Source organism: Phyllostomus hastatus, unplaced genomic scaffold (genome assembly GCF_019186645.2).
Source record: "Phyllostomus hastatus isolate PE091 unplaced genomic scaffold, TTU_PhHast_1.1 phas_contig_147, whole genome shotgun sequence".
Lineage (NCBI taxonomy): Eukaryota > Metazoa > Chordata > Mammalia > Chiroptera > Phyllostomidae > Phyllostomus > Phyllostomus hastatus.
The window spans coordinates 6,795,734-6,813,782 of NW_025333603.1; the positions used below are offsets into that span (position 1 = coordinate 6,795,734).

The 18,049-nt window shown below is 36.4% G+C and overlaps 1 protein-coding gene across 9 annotated transcripts in view; it reads right to left on the reverse strand.

Annotated features, from left to right (window-relative positions):
• The window catches only part of OSBPL9 (oxysterol binding protein like 9), a 132,766-nt gene that overhangs the window by 22,286 nt on the left and 92,431 nt on the right, over positions 1 to 18,049 (reverse strand). For 7 of the 9 annotated variants that reach the window (XM_045858242.1, XM_045858225.1, XM_045858272.1 and 4 more), the window contains 6 exons: positions 17,961 to 17,990; positions 17,102 to 17,152; positions 9,573 to 9,611; positions 5,958 to 6,048; positions 4,836 to 4,937; positions 83 to 242 (listed from right to left, as the gene is read on the reverse strand). In XM_045858242.1, coding sequence (XP_045714198.1) covers positions 83 to 242; positions 4,836 to 4,937; positions 5,958 to 6,048; positions 9,573 to 9,611; positions 17,102 to 17,152; positions 17,961 to 17,990 — 473 coding nt within the window. The remainder of the gene's footprint in view (positions 1 to 82; positions 243 to 4,835; positions 4,938 to 5,957; positions 6,049 to 9,572; positions 9,612 to 17,101; positions 17,153 to 17,960; positions 17,991 to 18,049) is intronic. The other 2 variants (XM_045858250.1, XM_045858232.1) reach the window with 1 other exon arrangement.

Genomic DNA, 18,049 nt, shown 5'->3' on the forward strand with positions numbered 1-18,049 from the left:
CACTAACATCAGTCTCAAAATGAAACTACATTCTTAAAAATCAGGAGAGTCATTTAGATACATACTTAGTTCATCTACTTACTCTATTAAGCGCTTTGGGGATGAGCCACTTTGATGAAATTCATCAGCATCATAGAATTCGTCTTCGCTGCTGGAATAGGAGAACTCCGGGACTGTGTTTGGAGACAGGTTGACATGGCTTGGAGAAGTTAGACTGCTACTAGGTGGTGAGTGCCCACTGCCTAGGAAGTTAAAAAGGTTTTAATTAGGGGACAGAGTTGTTAATAAAGGGGAAGCAATTAGAAAGACGGGGTCAAAGCAGACCTTTCTAAAATCAAGAAAGAGTTTAGCTAACTTGGTAGAAGTCCTTACACTATTTGTAAAGAAAATTAGCATTTAAACTAGATAAAAAGAAAAGCAAGTTACATTATAGAGTGGAACAGTCTTTTAAATAAATGAAAAAAAAAAATGCTGTTCCCATTCTCTGATTATCTGTAATATCAGGAAGGGAGCTCCTTTGATTATAGTTACAGCATGTGAGTTCTGGTGTTGCAAGTCCCACAGGAGACACCCAGCACCAGAGGGAAGCAAGCACCCTTATTTTAATACAGTAGACCCAGACACCTTGAATATGCAGCACTGAGCCAAAGGGAACACAAAATGGAAGAACATCAGAGAGCGCACAACCGTTAAAATAGCCGTCAGGACATCATTCTTTTTCATCAGTGTTCTAGAAGTCACACGGAGACACTAAAGCTCTGCACAAATCCCTGAGCCCTCACAACCCCAACTCCTCATCTCTTTTCCATCTACGTCTAACTCAGGTGCCTGGGCTCAGGGACAGAGGAAACTTGGGCTACTAAGAACATATTTCTATTTATTCCTCAACAGTCTAACTAAGGAAATGGCAATTAACAGAGATCCAAAGAAAGAAGACTACCATTTAATCTTTGTGAGGATCACCTGGTTCATTGCCTAGTAATAAAGTAATAACAATAAAAGCGCAATCAGAACAATGGAGTACTGAGATCAATTTAACAAATGCTTACTGAGCACCTAAAGGCTCTCAGGCAATTTATGCCAAACTGCTACAAACCTTGCTGGAGATTAAACTTAGGTCACAATGGCAATATAAAAGCCAAGACCACACTTCTAGAAAAAAACCGAGAACAGCAGCACTACACATTCATGAGCCCAGAGCCACACATGGATTTTCAGTCTGTTCCCGTGTCCATGGTTCAATGGTTAATGAGCACAGTCACCTGCCACTCAGTTGCCATGTTTATAAAGACATTTTAAGAACATAACAAAAAGTCTGCTGCGTAAAAAGATAGTAGTGCTTATCATGAACATTCCAAATATAGTTTGTCTTAAAAAATCTTTCAATTGTCTCCCCACCACCAGCAATAAAATGAGAAACTGTATCCTACTGAAATGGGGGAGAGGGAAGACCAGGAATTACAAAGGATTAAAATGAAAATACTCCAGGTGATCACACAACTGAAAATGTGTCCAAGAAAATGAGTTTGAGTGGGAACTATAAACAAAAGAACTGAGTTTTCCTTATGAAAGAAAAGGGAATTCTCTCATTTCTCAATTGTTCCATTATTTCTTTTGTATTAGTGAGAGAGGCAAAGGAAAGAAAGGTGGGAAAGAGGGAGAAATTAGGCTGAAAATCAAAAAGACATAATTAGGCACTGGGTTGGCCAAAAAGTTCATTTAGTTTTTTCTGTATGATGGCTCTAGTAGTGCTTAGATGTCTTTAACTTCATTCAAAAATAATTTTGCTAGATTGTATTGTGACAGGTGTGTGCATTTAAAAAATCAAAATTGGTGAATTTTTGTGCAGCCATCTTAATACTAAAGATGGAAGAAGATATGCAACATTTCCGGTGTATTATGTTTTGTTATTTTAAGAAAGATAAAATCACAACTGAAACGCAAAAAACAGATTTGTGCAGTGTATGGAGAAGGTGTTCTGACTAACTAAACGTGCCGAAGGTGGTTTCCGAAGTTTCTTGGTATTACTGACATTTTGAACAAATAATTCTTTGCTGTGGGGCTGTCCTATGAATTAGAAGATATTTAGCAGCACCTCTGGCCTCTAGCCACTAGAAGCCAATAGCAGGAGATAGGGGACATAATCAAAATATCCAAATCATTAGTTACTGAAAAATGTGTCTTTTACTTAATGGAAAAAACTAAATGGACTTTTTGGCCAACCCAATACTAATTTAATATTTAATATTTCTTTATATCCACCTACTCTGTTATATTTTTGAAATTCCTTCTGTAATAACTTATCTTAAATTATTATTTATAAGTAATTATCCTAAAGTAAATGTACATAAGGAAGAATGCTCTCTTTTTCAACAAATTTTGGCTCTGGTTTCAAAATTGACATAATCAACAAAATAAAACACAAGTTCTTGTTTTAATATGAACAAGAGGCTGACAAAGGTAATGAAATACAGAAAAAGTCAGGTAAAGCATTTCAATCTCATTATTCAAATTCCTTATCAGCATTTTCAAGAGTTTTAAATCAGAAATCTATTGTTGCTTTCTTTCTTTCAAAGTTCACATGACATCTGCTGTTAAATATTAAAGACCAAAGTAATGGCATCAGCATTTCACTAATTCAAATTTCAAAACAGGCTAAAATCACACGGTAATTTTTCATTATTCCACAGTGAAAGTTCTGCCCAGGAAAGAAAGCTGTGGAGCAACTGCAAGAGCTCATCCCTGACCTCCTTGGGAGCAGCTTCCGTTCTGGTCTCCAGGTGTAACAGGGACTAGAGAACTAAGTGCTTCCTTGAGTTCAGCTGACAGACAGGTAACTCAATGTATATCGATTTCATTTCATTTTTTAATAAAGATTTTATTTATTTATTTATTTGTTTTTTAGAGAGGGAAGGGGGGGAGAGAGAGAGAGAGAGAGAGAGAGAGAGAGAGAGAGAGAGAGAGAGAGAGAGAGAAACATCAATGTGCGGTTGCTGGGGGCTGTGGCCTGCAACCCAGGCATGTGCCCTGACTGGGAATCAAACCTGTGATGCTTTGGTTCGCAGCCTGCACTCAATCCACTGAGCTATGCCAGCCACGGTGATTTCATTTCATTTTTTAAAAACAGTTTATTTATTTATTTTTAGAGAGAGGGGAAGGGAGGGAGAAAGTGAGAGAGAGAAACATCAACTGGTTGCCTCCTGCCAGCGCCTGATCGGGCATGGAACTCTCAACCCAGGCATGTGCTTGACTAGGAATCGAACCCCTGACCTTTTGGTGTGCAGGACAATGCCCAGCCAACTCAGCCATACTGGTCAAGGACTGTATTTCATTTTAAAACAAGAAATCAATCTAATACCAACACTTGGAGCATCCCTATAAATTAGAGAAAAAAATAAAGACCGTAAGTTTAAATGAATTAAGAAATGCAAACTAAAATGAAATATACCTTTTTTGTTTATAAACTGGCAAAAATATGAAAGACTGATAAATCTACCCTTAAAAAAACACACACACACACAAACATATACGTGTAAATGTAAGAAAGGTCCAAACCTATAGATAATTTTTATGAGTGTGAGTCAAACTGACAACAACTGCCAGGAAGCAAAACCTCAACAGACTGAGAAAATGCTCTGGAGAATGGCAGTTTTGCAGCTTATTCTATTTCACACAACAGAATCAAAGGAGAAGACAAAGGAAGATTATATGAAATCTGCCAATATGAGTAATAGACTAAGGGAACGGGAGAAAGCAAAGTGGGGAAATCTCTGAGACTGGATGGAGTAAAACAGAGAAACACACTTCTTTTACACTGGTGGGCAGGAGGTAGTTAACAATCAACATCACAGTGCACAGAGATGGTGTTGGGGGCACAAGATAGCACTGAGGGGTTCTGCGGTCTCCGGGATGGGGATGCCCTGTGGAGTCTAGAAAAAGCAATTACTCTGACATTCCGAAGCTATGTTATCTTAGATGCTAAAAGACAATGACAGGCTTCCTTAAGGTAAAGACTGACCTTTGTTGAGGAAGCTATAGGACTAGGATGTGACTACCTGCCATGACTGGCTGTTAGTCAGGGATTTTTATGTTCAGACCATCCTATGACAGCACTCTTGGTCTCTGAGTACATACAGGGCCACCATGCAGGCCTCCCCTGAGCTTGTCAGGCTTAGTATGCAGTCCCCTTTTGTCCACTCATGCTAACATTTGCTGTATAAGGATATTTCACTTAAGTTTTGCTAATAACAGGAAAACTATTGGAAACAACCTAAATGTCCATCAGTGGAAAAACACGCAATACCTGCTCTGGCAGCTGTAAAAAAGAATGTTTTACACCTAACTGCATGAATACAGAAAGCTCTATAAATGTTCTCTGGTAAATGAAAAGAGAAAGTCAAGAAACACAAGATCTCTTTAGGTTAAAACAAAAATGACATAAAGATACACAACATAAATATACAATGTACACAATGTGTACACGCATGTACACACACAAAGAGGGAAGGGCAAAGAGGACTTTCAGCTTTCCTTCTCTCTACTTCCCTATTTTCTGATATACAAGTCTAACCTGAGTCAATCTTCAAAATAAACCATATGCTAAACAAGAGAATAACATCCTGCAATATTCTATTTAAATTATAATTACTACTAAGGCTTCTGGTTCAATCACAAAGTTAACCACTTCATATATGGAACTGTAATGATAAAACTATGCTACCTCCAACAGAAAGATACAACACATTTCTTCAACCTTTTCTCCACCAGCAGTCAAATACAAATCTTAAATGTAAATGGGGCGTCATGAGACACAGAGGATTTATACAAGTCTGTACCTGTACTATTTGGTGTTGGAGTCTGATGTCCCAAGGTAGCTAGTACAGGTCCAACGGGCAGGGAAGATGGGCGCTGCTCTGACTTACACAACTGAGCAGGTTCTAGGAGATTCGAACAGGTGAAATAAGTTAAGAGAAAGAACCCAAACATAACTCTGTTAATTGCATCTGTATGGAATTCAAAACCCTAAATTAAGTTCTATATATTTCATTAAGTCAATTCCATGCTACTCCTTTCTGACATCCTATTCTCCTTTAAACTCAAGATAGGCAGGATCTCATGGGACCAGCCACATTAGGCCAATTCCTCAGTACAACTGCTGTGTAAAACCACCTAACACTTCTGATGGTCAAGTGTTTCCCAGCATCGAACCACATAAAATCTGAAATGGGGCAGAGTATCTCCTCTTCCGTCCATGAGAGATGATGTTAGCTCATTCTCTTAAGGATATATTAAAATTCACAAAAGGCTTTCATACTCACAAATATTTTTTAAAAAGCCTTTTCTTTTTTCCAGCACAATTTCTGACTGAACTACATCATCACTGAGATCACAGATATGTGGGATGCCAACAAAAAGTAAAAGAAATCAGTGTGATTGGGTGTTGGCCTTAAGCCCTCTTCTGCCCATTTAAAAAATACTATTTATTACTCTATACTTAAAATACACAAGTCTATTTAATTGGTAGACATCACATGTTTCATTCTTCCCTTCCTTCCTACCTTCAAGTCCACCATGAAAAAACCATTTGTATTGTTCAGAGCTATAAAGAATATCCCAAAATAGAACATTTCTGGATTATCTAAACAGATCATGGTATACTGTTTTCCTTGGTAGCCAAAAATCCTGAGTCATAGGATTCTGTTCCACCTGCTAATCCAGGTCTTAGTAACTATGTTTGTCTTCCATCTCACTTGGAAAATCAAAAGCCCTTTCATTGTACTTAAAAAGCCCCAATATAAAAAATACTATCATCTTTTTCCAGTTCATTTTGAGCTGTATATTTTTAATTTTACTCATTAAAGAAAAAGGAAAAGTCTTCCAAGATTACTATGACAGTCATACAAATTATATTTTTTCTCAGCAATCAATCCGTGAAACATTTTCCCCAAATACCATACCTGGAGGTAAGACAGTCTGGGAAGGCATTGTGTTGATCACAGGTTCCAAGGGACTAGGTTGGTATATTGCATCTACAGGATTAATAGTGCTCTACGATAAAGAAACACATTAATTTTTAATAAAATGTCCTTCCAGTGCTGACCTTCCCAAATGTACAAAATTGCCCACATTTCTGACATCAAAGTCCTGAGGGTAGCTACACAGATATGTCGAGCAAAATACAAAGAGGAAATGAAACAGCTTGTCTATACAGAAGCCTAAAAGTTTCTAATTATTAAAAAAAAAAACCACACACAGTAAGGAGAGAAAATGAATGATTCTGTCATATAGGAAGGTAAAGCTAAATGGAAAAACTTGGAAAGAGCTGTAAAATGGTGTGGGAAGATTTCAGGAAGCCAAAACAATAATCTTTCAATTAAATTCAGTGCTTCTCAAATTTTAATTCACCTCAAATATTGTTTCTCTAACCAAGACAGAGAAATGCTCTCTTGCTTTGGTGTTACTAAACATGACACTGCGGACCAGCTAACGTACTTGCACCGGTAGGGTCTTATCTTTCCAGCCCACACTACGGGCACCTTCCATCACTGTCCACTGTACACACAACTAGCTTTACAATCACTGCAGGCAAAGAGACGTAGCTTCTATTTTAAGGGAGTGTGAAGAAAAGGCAAGAAATTATTCTGCCAGCATGAGGGTATTTTAAAAACAACATTCCATAGCTTACTAATGTATTTTTATATCAAGAAAGGGAGGGTTTTATTAAACAAGGCCTCTGCCAGGGTAAGGTTTAGATCTACAACTTCCAAAAGGCTATATACTAGACAAAACCCAAGAAATAAAAATTTCTTTAGCTTTTCTTGATTTGAGAAACTAAACTTCAAATATATTAGGTAAAGCTTATAACAGAAAATACTGAAATTAGAAGAGAAATGCTTTGCTGATGGATGAACCCAAAAGTATGCATAAGAATTGAAAAGCACCCAACAATGGAAACTGATAATAGCAAAGTTTCTGAAGCACTCTCATTTAAAATCTAAATTTACAAAAAAATTGTTTAACTTTTCTCTCTGTGTAAATATTTAAAAATCATTAAATCAGAGCTTTTAAATCAAGTGATTTGAATACAAGATTTCTGATTCCTGTCAATACAACAGTCTACCTGCCATGAACATTCTGACTAGAAAATAAATGGTTTTGAGAGAGGGAACCCTGAAAACATCAGCAATCAAAAACCTAGTCAAGTGAAGTGGGAGAAGTTTTAAAGGACTGGGAAAAGCACAGAAGCAGAGGCTTGAGGTTTTAATTCCTTAGAATCCTTGCTCTGCCAAGGACTTGGCAAGTCTCTCACCTGCTGTGGGCCCCCCTTGCCCAGTCTGTGCAAGGAAGACATGTCTGGAATACATGGTCTCTAAGGGCTTTCTCATTATTACCCATAGTAACTAACTAAGTACAGCAGCAAATCCTGGAGCTGTTCTTAAAATAAACTCCTTTTATTTACATAGTGGTTTTCTCCAAAGGACTCTCAAGTGCTTTACAAAGGCAAAATTCCAGCTCTAATACTTTGGTCCATAGGAACAAGAATATATCACCCCTTTATCCCCACCCATTATATAAGAAAAATTACTGAAGAAACTAAGAGATACAATGACTTTGGGAAAAGGGACCAGAATGCTGTCTTTTGAATGGAATCTTTTGTTTTCCAGGTGAAATGTTCTACCAACCAAAGAAAATACTTTAGAAAGGCTTGCCAACCAAAGAAAATACTTTGTTATACTTTTTTACATGTATATTAAAAGTACTCTATCTTCTGCTATTATTGTTAACAGAAAATATAACTACTCTACACTTATCTACAGTAATTGCTCAATCCACTTCAGGCTAAAATATGTCAAATTACATTCTACAACTTGCTTTGAAATGAATTAGCAGAGTGTGAAAGATGATAGATACTCAGTCCTAATTTACTGTGACAGTTACAAAACCCATGCAATACAATACATAATGAATTATATATATATATATATACATATATACACACACACACACACACACACACACATATGCACGCAGAGCTCACATTTATGGAGCACTATGTACCTTACAAAACCTTCATAGGTGGAACTAGTCACCTTCTTTATAGAGAAAACTAAGACCTGAAGGTTAAGTAACTTGCCTGAAGGTCACAGCTACTGAATGCAGGACTGGATCACAGCAGTCTGGCCCTAGACTGCTATGACTGCTATGGCCCTAGACTGCTAGTCCAAGGCCCTAAATCCTTTCTTATTTCAAAGTACAAACTCTTAAGGAAAAATGCTATCATCCTGGATCAAATGATTCAAATATGTTTGTTTTCCACAACTTTAGATTTTCTGAGTATATACTTTCTAGGTATTTTAATGGCAAATGATCAAACATTTTTGGTATGCTTTCTAAAATGCTATTTTTTAACATAATAAAAAGTCACTAATTTGGCTCGGGGAAAAAAGAGAGAAAAGTAATTCCCAACATGATTTTCCTTAGGGTCTTTGGGGACCATGAGATGCTAGATAACATATACAGTCTTTTTTCATGAGGCTTACAAACTTATCCAGTATCTCAGGAAGAGAGATTATATATTGCATTGTATTTATATCACATAACTGTATGACATCATCATGGCTCAAAATTTGAACTCACATTGTGAAACGAGAAATAAAAATTCGAATGTGTTTAACTCAAATTTTAAAAATGTTTCTCTCATCACTCTGAACATCATGGATTTTTTTTTTCATTTCAACCTAAATATAAAGATAACATGCTTATACTTCCATCAATTATTATCATGAGATGGTTTTAACAGATTTACAAAATGAGTTTCCAGATTTCAGACAAGCCGCCATTTGTAAAGTCTTAGGACAAAAATAAAACTGCTTTAGAAATACAGTCTGAACAGAACTGTAACCATAAGCTAGGGTAGCTCAAACTACAAACATTTAAAGTCTAACTTTTTAGTTCCAGCTGGGAACAGTAACATTTTCTTTTCTTTTTAGAGGGGAAGTTAAATAGAAGAGTAAAAGGCCAAGGAGGAGGAAAGAATAAGAAAATGTCTATAAATCAAAAAATCATGTTCCAACAAAAATGCAGTATATACCACAATAGCAACGCTAGTTAACACAATATGAAAAAATCTAAAAATAAAAGATGAGAAAATAGAAATTTATAAACATATTTAAATAGATTAAAATGTGCTTCAATGTGCCCCTCCCCTCTGCTTTCATCTGAGAAAAAAGAGGTTGACAAGAAATGTAGCATTGTGAGTTATGCCTTATTTAGTCATAAAAGCTGCGTACTCATACCATGATTAATCCTTCAAGTTAAACATGCAAAGTGATTCAGTTTGGACCAACGCTTAGAAAAATTTTAAGATCAACATTTTCCTCCAAATGATTGCTGAGAGATGACCAAATTTAGGAGCTCAAGGAAAATTGCAAGACTCAACAACAAAAAGCAGTGAGTAAGTGAAAAGAAGAATTTGTGTTGAAAAAGAAGTAGAAATTCAGGCTTCTCCTGACATGACTGGTTATAACGCTCTGCAGAAGTAAAGGGAAGCAAAAAGATTAGATTAAACTTACTATAATTCCATCTGCGTGCTTCTCCGCAATACACTGGTCCTTAAGGAGAAATGTTAAAAACATTAACTTCATTCTAAAATCAAGCAACTCCTTGTTGTACTTTCTTCCCTACCACAAAAGCTTATTTTACCAGGTAAGTAACAATGTTAGAAAAGTATTTCTCTGCTTCCATCAAGTCTTTGATTCCACTTGCACATTCCTAGACAAACAAAACTCTACTATTGAATACACAACAATCAACACCAACAGCAAGGCAATTATTCTACCATACAGACATTTAATTAAATTTGCCGTAGAAATATCCTATTAAACTACGTAGTCACATTGGTACCAACTAATATGCAGATATACTAATTTAAAATTAAAGACACTGAATATTTCTGGGTTTCAATTTCATACTAAATTGTCTAAGCTCTTACTGCATTTAAAAGTTATGACAATCGTATATCCTTCAATATTCAGGATAGACACCATTTCCCATAATTCAATTGCTGGCCCAAGAATTACACCAACATTTCTCTAAATAGATGGTCTGATTTTTACAAAGATTTTATTTATTTATTTATTTTTAGAGGGGGGGAGAGAAACATCAATGTATGGTTGCCTCTCAGGTATCCCTCACTAGGGACCTGGCCCACAACCCAGGAATGTGCCCTGACTGGGAATCGAACCAGGGACTCTTTGGATCACAGGACAGCACTCAATCCACTGAGCCACACCAGCCAGGGCAGATGGTCTGATTTTTGTTTCAACAAAAGTAAGTACTATATTCATGGCATGATGAAATAGGGTATAACAGTTGCTACCTGGCAGGCATTTTACTATATTAACTCATTTATTCCATCAGCAACTCTATGAAATAGGTACTATCTTATCCCCACTGGACAGATGAGAAAGCTAAGAGAGAACATGGGGAGCCAGAATTCTAATACAATTAAGTCCCAGAATTCACGCTCTTAACTAATATGCTAGTCTATCTTGACTGTCCAGGAATGTACTTGAGAAAGAAGATGGTGGAAAGTAACCAACACATTATTGTTCCTATAACTATCTAGTAGTCCTACTCAGACAACATATTTAACTTTAAACAAAACTAATGAAAGTTTTAACCCTACATTATCAGGAAGTTTTCCAGTTTTAACAGAAACCAGTATTTGGTCTTGGTTTTAAACATAATGGCCAAGTTTTATCTCATTTAATGATAACTTTTCTTTCTTTAACTACTGAGCTTATTCAAGGAAGAGCAATTTGAATATTTGGGGAAGTTTTCACATTAAATGCAGAAAAGAATTAACATGCCAGGCCTGAAACAGTATTCCTTAAGAAAAGCCTGCCTGTGCAGCTGGCCTTTGGCTGGTGTCTAGGACACTGGATTTCACGAGGGTTCCCACCACCCTAACTGGTAAGTGTGGCTCACTGTTGCCTGAACTGTTTAAGCAAACAATACGGTTTGCTCTCAACACCTGCTTTCCTTCTGGAAGTCTGGTATCTTGGTAAATGCTAAGTAGGGAGTGCTTACATGACAAGCGTCCAATAAAAACTGTGGTGCTGGAGAAAACAACAATAGTAACAAAAACCTTAGGTGTTGGGTCTTCAATGGGCTTCCCTGGAAAACACTGCATACATGCTGTCACAATTTTTTTGTTGCAGGAATTAAGCACATCCGTTATGACTCCAATGGAAGCAGACTCGTGGAAGCTGTGCCTGGTTTCCTCTGGATTTTGTCCATGTACCTTTTACCTTTGCTGATTTTCTATAATAAATCACAGCTATGGGTATGACTTCAAGCTGTTTCCTGTGAGTCCTCCAAGTGAATCACCAAACCAAGGGTGATCTTGGGAACCTCTGGCACAGTGTGTATCTTTTGTATATCTCTGAGAATTACTGCATCTTGATATCTACATAATTCAGGTTGGAATGTCCCCCTTTATTTGTACAACTGAATTATCCATCCATCCATCCATCCATCCATTCATCCATCCATTTACTTCCTCACCTGAGGAAACATTTTTCATTGCTTTTAGAGAGTAAGGAAGGGAGAAAGAGAAACATCAATATGAGAGAGAAGCACTGATTACCTACAGGGAACCTATCCACGTGGCATGACCAATGTAGCCCAGCACCTGACTTGGAAAACCTGTGGGGAGCAAGTTGGCACACAGGACCTGAGCCCACGGATTGGTTTTCCTGTGAGGAATCAGGCCTGCATTGTACCTAGGCTGCTTTGAGGCTTGCTTTTTGCTAAAACTCCCTCTCCCTGAATTGAGGCAGCAAATGTTTACTGCATATCTTTAAAGTAACTTCCTAAAATCTGTGCTAAACCTCCCAAGTATAGAGTGTAACCAGTTCAACCACTTTTCCCCTTGATCTGCAACATCCTTCTCTTTGAAGTAACTAGAAACATTCTTTCCTTTGTTATCTGTAAAAGGTAACCACCTAAAGAGAAATTGCCCATAGTAAATGAGGACCATCCTCAATGTAATGTACCCAGAAAAGCAATGAAAGCCTGTCCAGGTCGGGGTCGGGGCCCTCTCTCACTTAGAGAGTGGCCATGCTGTCCCTTTTTCTCCACAAGATTTCTGCAGTCCGTGTGAATTTGTTTGTTGCAGCCACAATACATGGACCCTGTGGGCCAAAGCCCGCATCAATTAGCTGCCTCCTATATGCACCTGGATTAAGGATCAAACCCGTAACCTAGGTAGGCATGTGCCCTGACCAGGAATCAAACTGCAACCTTTTGGTTATAGGATGATGCTCCAATCAACTGAGCCACACTGGCCAGGGCAAATTAACTACATATTTAGAACATCCAAAGTTTTAGAATTTCTTAACAGAATGAGTTGAAAATAAAATACTAAGAATTAAATAGAAAAAATTAAGTTGCTTGCTCAAATGATATTTTAATTTTACTTATTTCAATAGACCTTTCTATTCTAAACATTAAAAATTGATTTTTCCAAAGTAGTTTTTAGTAATATTATATACATGTGGTAAATTAAATTTTACAAAAATGACCCCAACATGAGATAAGAGTTCACGTTCCCTACCCTTGAGCCCAGGTGGGCCTTTGTAACAATTTCTACTAAAAAGTAGAAACATTAGGTCATGGAAATGCCACAACCTTCTGCCTGGTTTTCTTAGAATCCAGCCACCACACTGAGAATGCACAAGTGGCTGTGACGAGGACTATATGGAGAAGAGCCAGGCAGCTTCCTAGGTATGTGAGTCATCTTTAAAGTGGATCCTCTGCCTCACTCCCAGTCAAACCACCAGAGATACTGCATAAAGCAGGAACAAGTCATGAGGCCTACCCAAATGGCAGATTTTTGAGCAAAACAAATTACTGTTGCTATTTTAAGAAACTCAGTTTGGGGGTGGTTTCTTATTATGCAGCAATAGATCACACATATTATTACACTACATTACCTAAGAAAACCACCACTTCTAATTCTGATATGATTTAAAATAAACTCATATACCTGACCATTTCCCCCCAAAACTGTTTGTGATTAATAATGCACATTATTTATGGGGTATTTTAAATTGGGGTTTGTAATTTTTGTTACTATTGTGGTTTATCTTTTAAGGCTGAGCCAAATCTATATAAACCCACAAACTATTAAATGTGCCTTATTCCTTCCACCTTTCTGTTTTTGTTTTTGTTTTATAAGTAGATCACAAGTTACTTTTACGGGGTCAGTTAAAGCTAAATCACAAGTATTACTGAGCCAGAGATTCAACTGAATTCAGTATGAGTTATGTTAATGAAGCAAAGAAATGGCCTAATGCTACTCCCACTTAAATTATACCATATGTTTCTCTAGTTATAAGTGCCTCAATCCTTAACACAACATAATACAACAGCTACTCTCTTCCCTGAACAAACAGAATGACTGAGATCTGAAAGTCTGAGTGAACAAAAACATCAGTACCACGTAATCTGGGAAGACTAGATCAGAATTAGAGAGTCCAGTATTTTTAAAACTGTGCCTATAAAAAAATATATGAAATTTATCCCCATCTTTCTAATGAGGCAATGTAGTCTAGTAAAAACTCTCTTAATTATGCACCTATAAACTTACTATATGAAACAAAATATAGACATATTGAAAGAAATTTTCTAACTCAAGTTTGATGCGATGCAACAAATGAAGCTGGGCCAACTGAACATCCCAGGGACCCCCTTCCTCACACCACAGAGATAAACTCTAGGCAGATCACAGACCCAAATGTAAGAACTAAAATTAAAACACTCTTAGAAGAAAATACAAGAATAAATCCTAGTGATCTTGGATTAGGCAATGATTTCTAAGTAAGCCACCAAAGGCACAAGCAATAGAAGACTAAAAAGCTGGATTTTATCAAAATTTAAAAATTTATGCTTCTAAGGACAGTTTTACCAAGAAATGAAAGACAACTCAAAGACACAAAGAAAAATTTGTAAGTCATGTATCTGATAAAGATTTGTATCCGGAATATGTAAAATCATTTTTATAACTCAATAGTAAGATAAACAACTCAACTAAAAGTTGGGGAAAAAATTTGAATAGACATTTCTCCAAAGAAGTTGTATGAATGCTAATATGCACATGAGAAGATGCTAGACATTATTATTTCTTAGGGAAATGCAAATGAAACCACAATGAGATACCACCATGATGGCTATAATCAAAAAGACAATCAAATGTTGGTTTAATGTGGAGAAAATGGAACCCTTATACACTACGAGTGGCAAAGTAAAATGGTATGGCTGCTTTGGAAAACTGTTCAGCAGTTTCTTAAACAGTTATATATAGAGTTACCACATGACCCAGAAACATCACTTTTTAAAAATATTTACTTAGGAGAAATGAAAACATATGTCCACACAAAAACATTATAGACAAGCGTTCACAGCAGCAGTATTCTGAATGTCCCAAGAGTGAACACTACTCCAGTATTCATCAACTGATGGATGAGAAAAAGGAATTAAGTCCTGATATATGGATAACCCTCGAAAACGTTATGCTAAGTGAAAGAAGCCAGTCACAAAATACTATATACTTTATTATCCTAATTATGTGAAATACCCAGAATAGGCAAATCTACAAACAGAAAGTAGATCTGTGGTTGCCAAGGACCAGAGGAAGCAAAAGGGTAAGGGTCGTGAGAAGCATAGGGAATGACTGCTTAGAAGGTACGGGATTTCTTTGGGGGATGATAAAAATGTGCTAAAATTGTATTATGGTGATGGTTTTACAACTTTGTAAATACACTGAAAACCATTAAAGTGTACACTTTAAATTAGTGAATATTATGGTATTCACTAGTACCATATTAAGTTATGTATCAATAAACCTGTTTTTAAGAAGTCTGACAAGAAATTAATACATGCATGCGAACAAACAGTCTACACAGAAAAATGTTCTTGGGGGAGAACCTGGGATCCAAGGATAATTTAAATATACAATCTACTCTGAAAGTACCTATGGACAAGCAACTCCATTCCGAAAGAATAATCTAGGCCTGTGCTGTCCAGTTTAATAGCTACTAATCACATGTGGCTACTGACCACTAAAAGTATGGCTAGTTTGAAGTGTAAAATATACCCAGGATGTTAAAGACTTGGTGAAAAAAGGAAGGGAGCGGGGAAGGGAGGGAGAAGAGGGAAGAGAGTGTGACAAAGAAAAGAAAGAATATGAACTATCTCAATAAAATTTTATATTGATAACAGGTGAAAATGGCAATATTTTGGATATACTGAGTTAAATAAACTACATTAATAAAACTAATTTTACTTGCTTGTATGAGTTGTGTCATATGGTCATATCCCCTAATCTTGATGAAGACCTGGCCGAGCACCCAGCTGTAGGAGCCTCCCACATTATCTTGGCCCTGCACTCGCCCCCTGCCCCTCACTTCCTCTGCAGTTCTGTGAGTGGAACACTAGCTGTCTCTACGTACATGGTCTTCTCAGAACTAAGTCTTCTAAGCTACCACAGCCCACCTGAAAACCCCACCAAAAAGTGGCACCAGTCTTTGCCGCACAGTAGAACCATCCAGAAATTTAAAACTTCCAATGCCCAGGTGAGACCCCATATCAATTACAACATAATGCGTGAGAGTGAGAGCCAGGTATCAGAACTGATAAAGACGCCCAGGGTGATTCCAATGGGCAGCAAAAAGTTTGGGAACCAATGAACTAATTGTTTAGACAGGAGGCAGCTATTGAAAGAATCAAAACTGGTAGGAGCTTAAGCTTCTCAGTATGCTACCTGTAAGCAGCTTAAATTAAATTGATCCAAAATAATAAAAGTATCAAATTAGCTATCTTTTTATATCCCTTTGGGGTCCCAGATGACAATATTTCTCTCAAAGTAGCCAATTCCAATATTTTATCATCCTACTAGAAGAACAGTCCTCCAAGTGGCTATATCAATTTATATTCCACTCAGTATTAGATGGAAATTCTCTCATTTTTACCAACACGTAATATCATTTTAAATTTTATGACCTTCTAAAATACTTTTTTAATTTAATAAACATTTATTTAGGACTTGTTATATGGCTGGTATTAGAGGCATTACAAATACTAATTCATTTAAGTCTCACACCATCAGTAACAGTACAGGTATTATTATTATCCACATTTTATACAGGAAAAAAAAAACAAAACACAGAGAGGATGAATAAACTTGCTCAAATGGTGAAGCAAGGATTCAAACCAACACAGTCTGGCTCCAAGAGTCCATGCACTTAAAGATGATGTAAGGCTGCATCTCATCATTATTTTAAAACCCTGTATCTTAATCACAGATTAACCAATCAGATTTACTCAAAGACTAATTTATAAGGCAGATCATCACAGTACAACAGAGAGGTGGCTACACAAAAATCACACACATAGTGAAAATACTAAACCATGAAACCATTAAAAAATATGTATTAGAAAAATTCATTCAAAATTCACAATTATTTACCAGGCCCCACTATGTGACAGGCAACTGTTCTAGGCAATGAAGACCCAGTATTATGGAAAACACAGTGGTACCATGAACAATAATTCGAAGTGTATTTTATTTCATGAATACAGAACAGCAATTAAAGTGGTGGTTCATTAATGTAGTTTAGTACCAGAAACAACCTATAACACAATTTTTAAAAATATATTTCAATTATATTCTTCATCATAAATGAGAAAAAGAAGTCTACTGAAATGTAATTCCTTTCTTGCTAAGAAAAACATTTTTGTTAAAGACTTTGCAAAATATATCCCCATTCCAAGCAGGATAATGGATAAAATGGAAGGAAAGGGTGAGTCATTCAAATACCCTGTTCCTTCCTGGCCACCATCAGAAATTACCCTATCAAAAACAGGCACATACTGATAGGTTAACATCCAAACACAATAGTTGTTCAACAGTACCAGGAACCCCACAATACAATTTACTGCAGAAAGTCAGAACCAAGTTTTTTGACTATTAAAGAAAAATTCCACTATAATTTCTAAATGCCATTAATCAGAAGTACTGAAAGTAAAGTTTACTTACTTTAGCAATCTGCAGCAACACAATGCAGTGTTTAATTGATTCTACCATGCTCTATAAAAACAAAACACTAATTTTAGGTTCTTGCCCCAGGTAAAATAGTCATATGATCTTAAAGCTTAATATACAAAAATGAGTTCAAATACACAGGGGTTAGGTCTATTCTACACAAGCAACACCCTTTCTGGATATCCAGGGAGTTCTAATATGCTGATAATGTCAAATGAAGTTATTATTAGCAATAACTTCATTTATTGCTGATACCTACCATTACATCAAATGAAGTTATTCTATCGTTAAAGAATGCCAAAAATGTTAATTTATACTGAATACCACCTAAATAATTTTCAACATTTCAAACAGAATTAACTTCCAAATTATTAGATAGATCAACAACCAGGCCATCCCACTGTAAATTTCTAAAACTTCTATTCAAGACTTTTATGGAATTACAGAGAGTAAAGGATCCCATCAAAATATTGATGAACCTGGAATACTGTTTTGCCTGTTTTTACATGTCAGAAAGCCAGCACATCGGAAAACTCGAATCACAGCACGTTTTAGTTTTGAAAAAGAGGATGTGTGCTGTGCACAGATGATGACACCTTTTATCCAAGGATCTCAAACAGACAAGACCAGAAAAAGACACCACGACACACAATGGCTGGCTCAATTAGCAGGGTCGGTTTAGTCACTTAAACTGCTTTAGAAAATAATACAATTCTTCAAACAGCCTTGTAAAAATTCATGAAATTAAAAATCTAGATTGTTCTTATTGATAACAGGAGCAGCTTAAAGTAAAAATAACACTTTAAAGGACTTTCTAAAGCAAAGTCGGGGTTTATCAAACAATGCAACTTACATTTGTTGTCTCTTTGAGAGTTTCAATTTTCTGTGAAAAATAATAAGTTTAAACAGAAATAATCAGAAGCACAAAGAGGTATTGTTGTT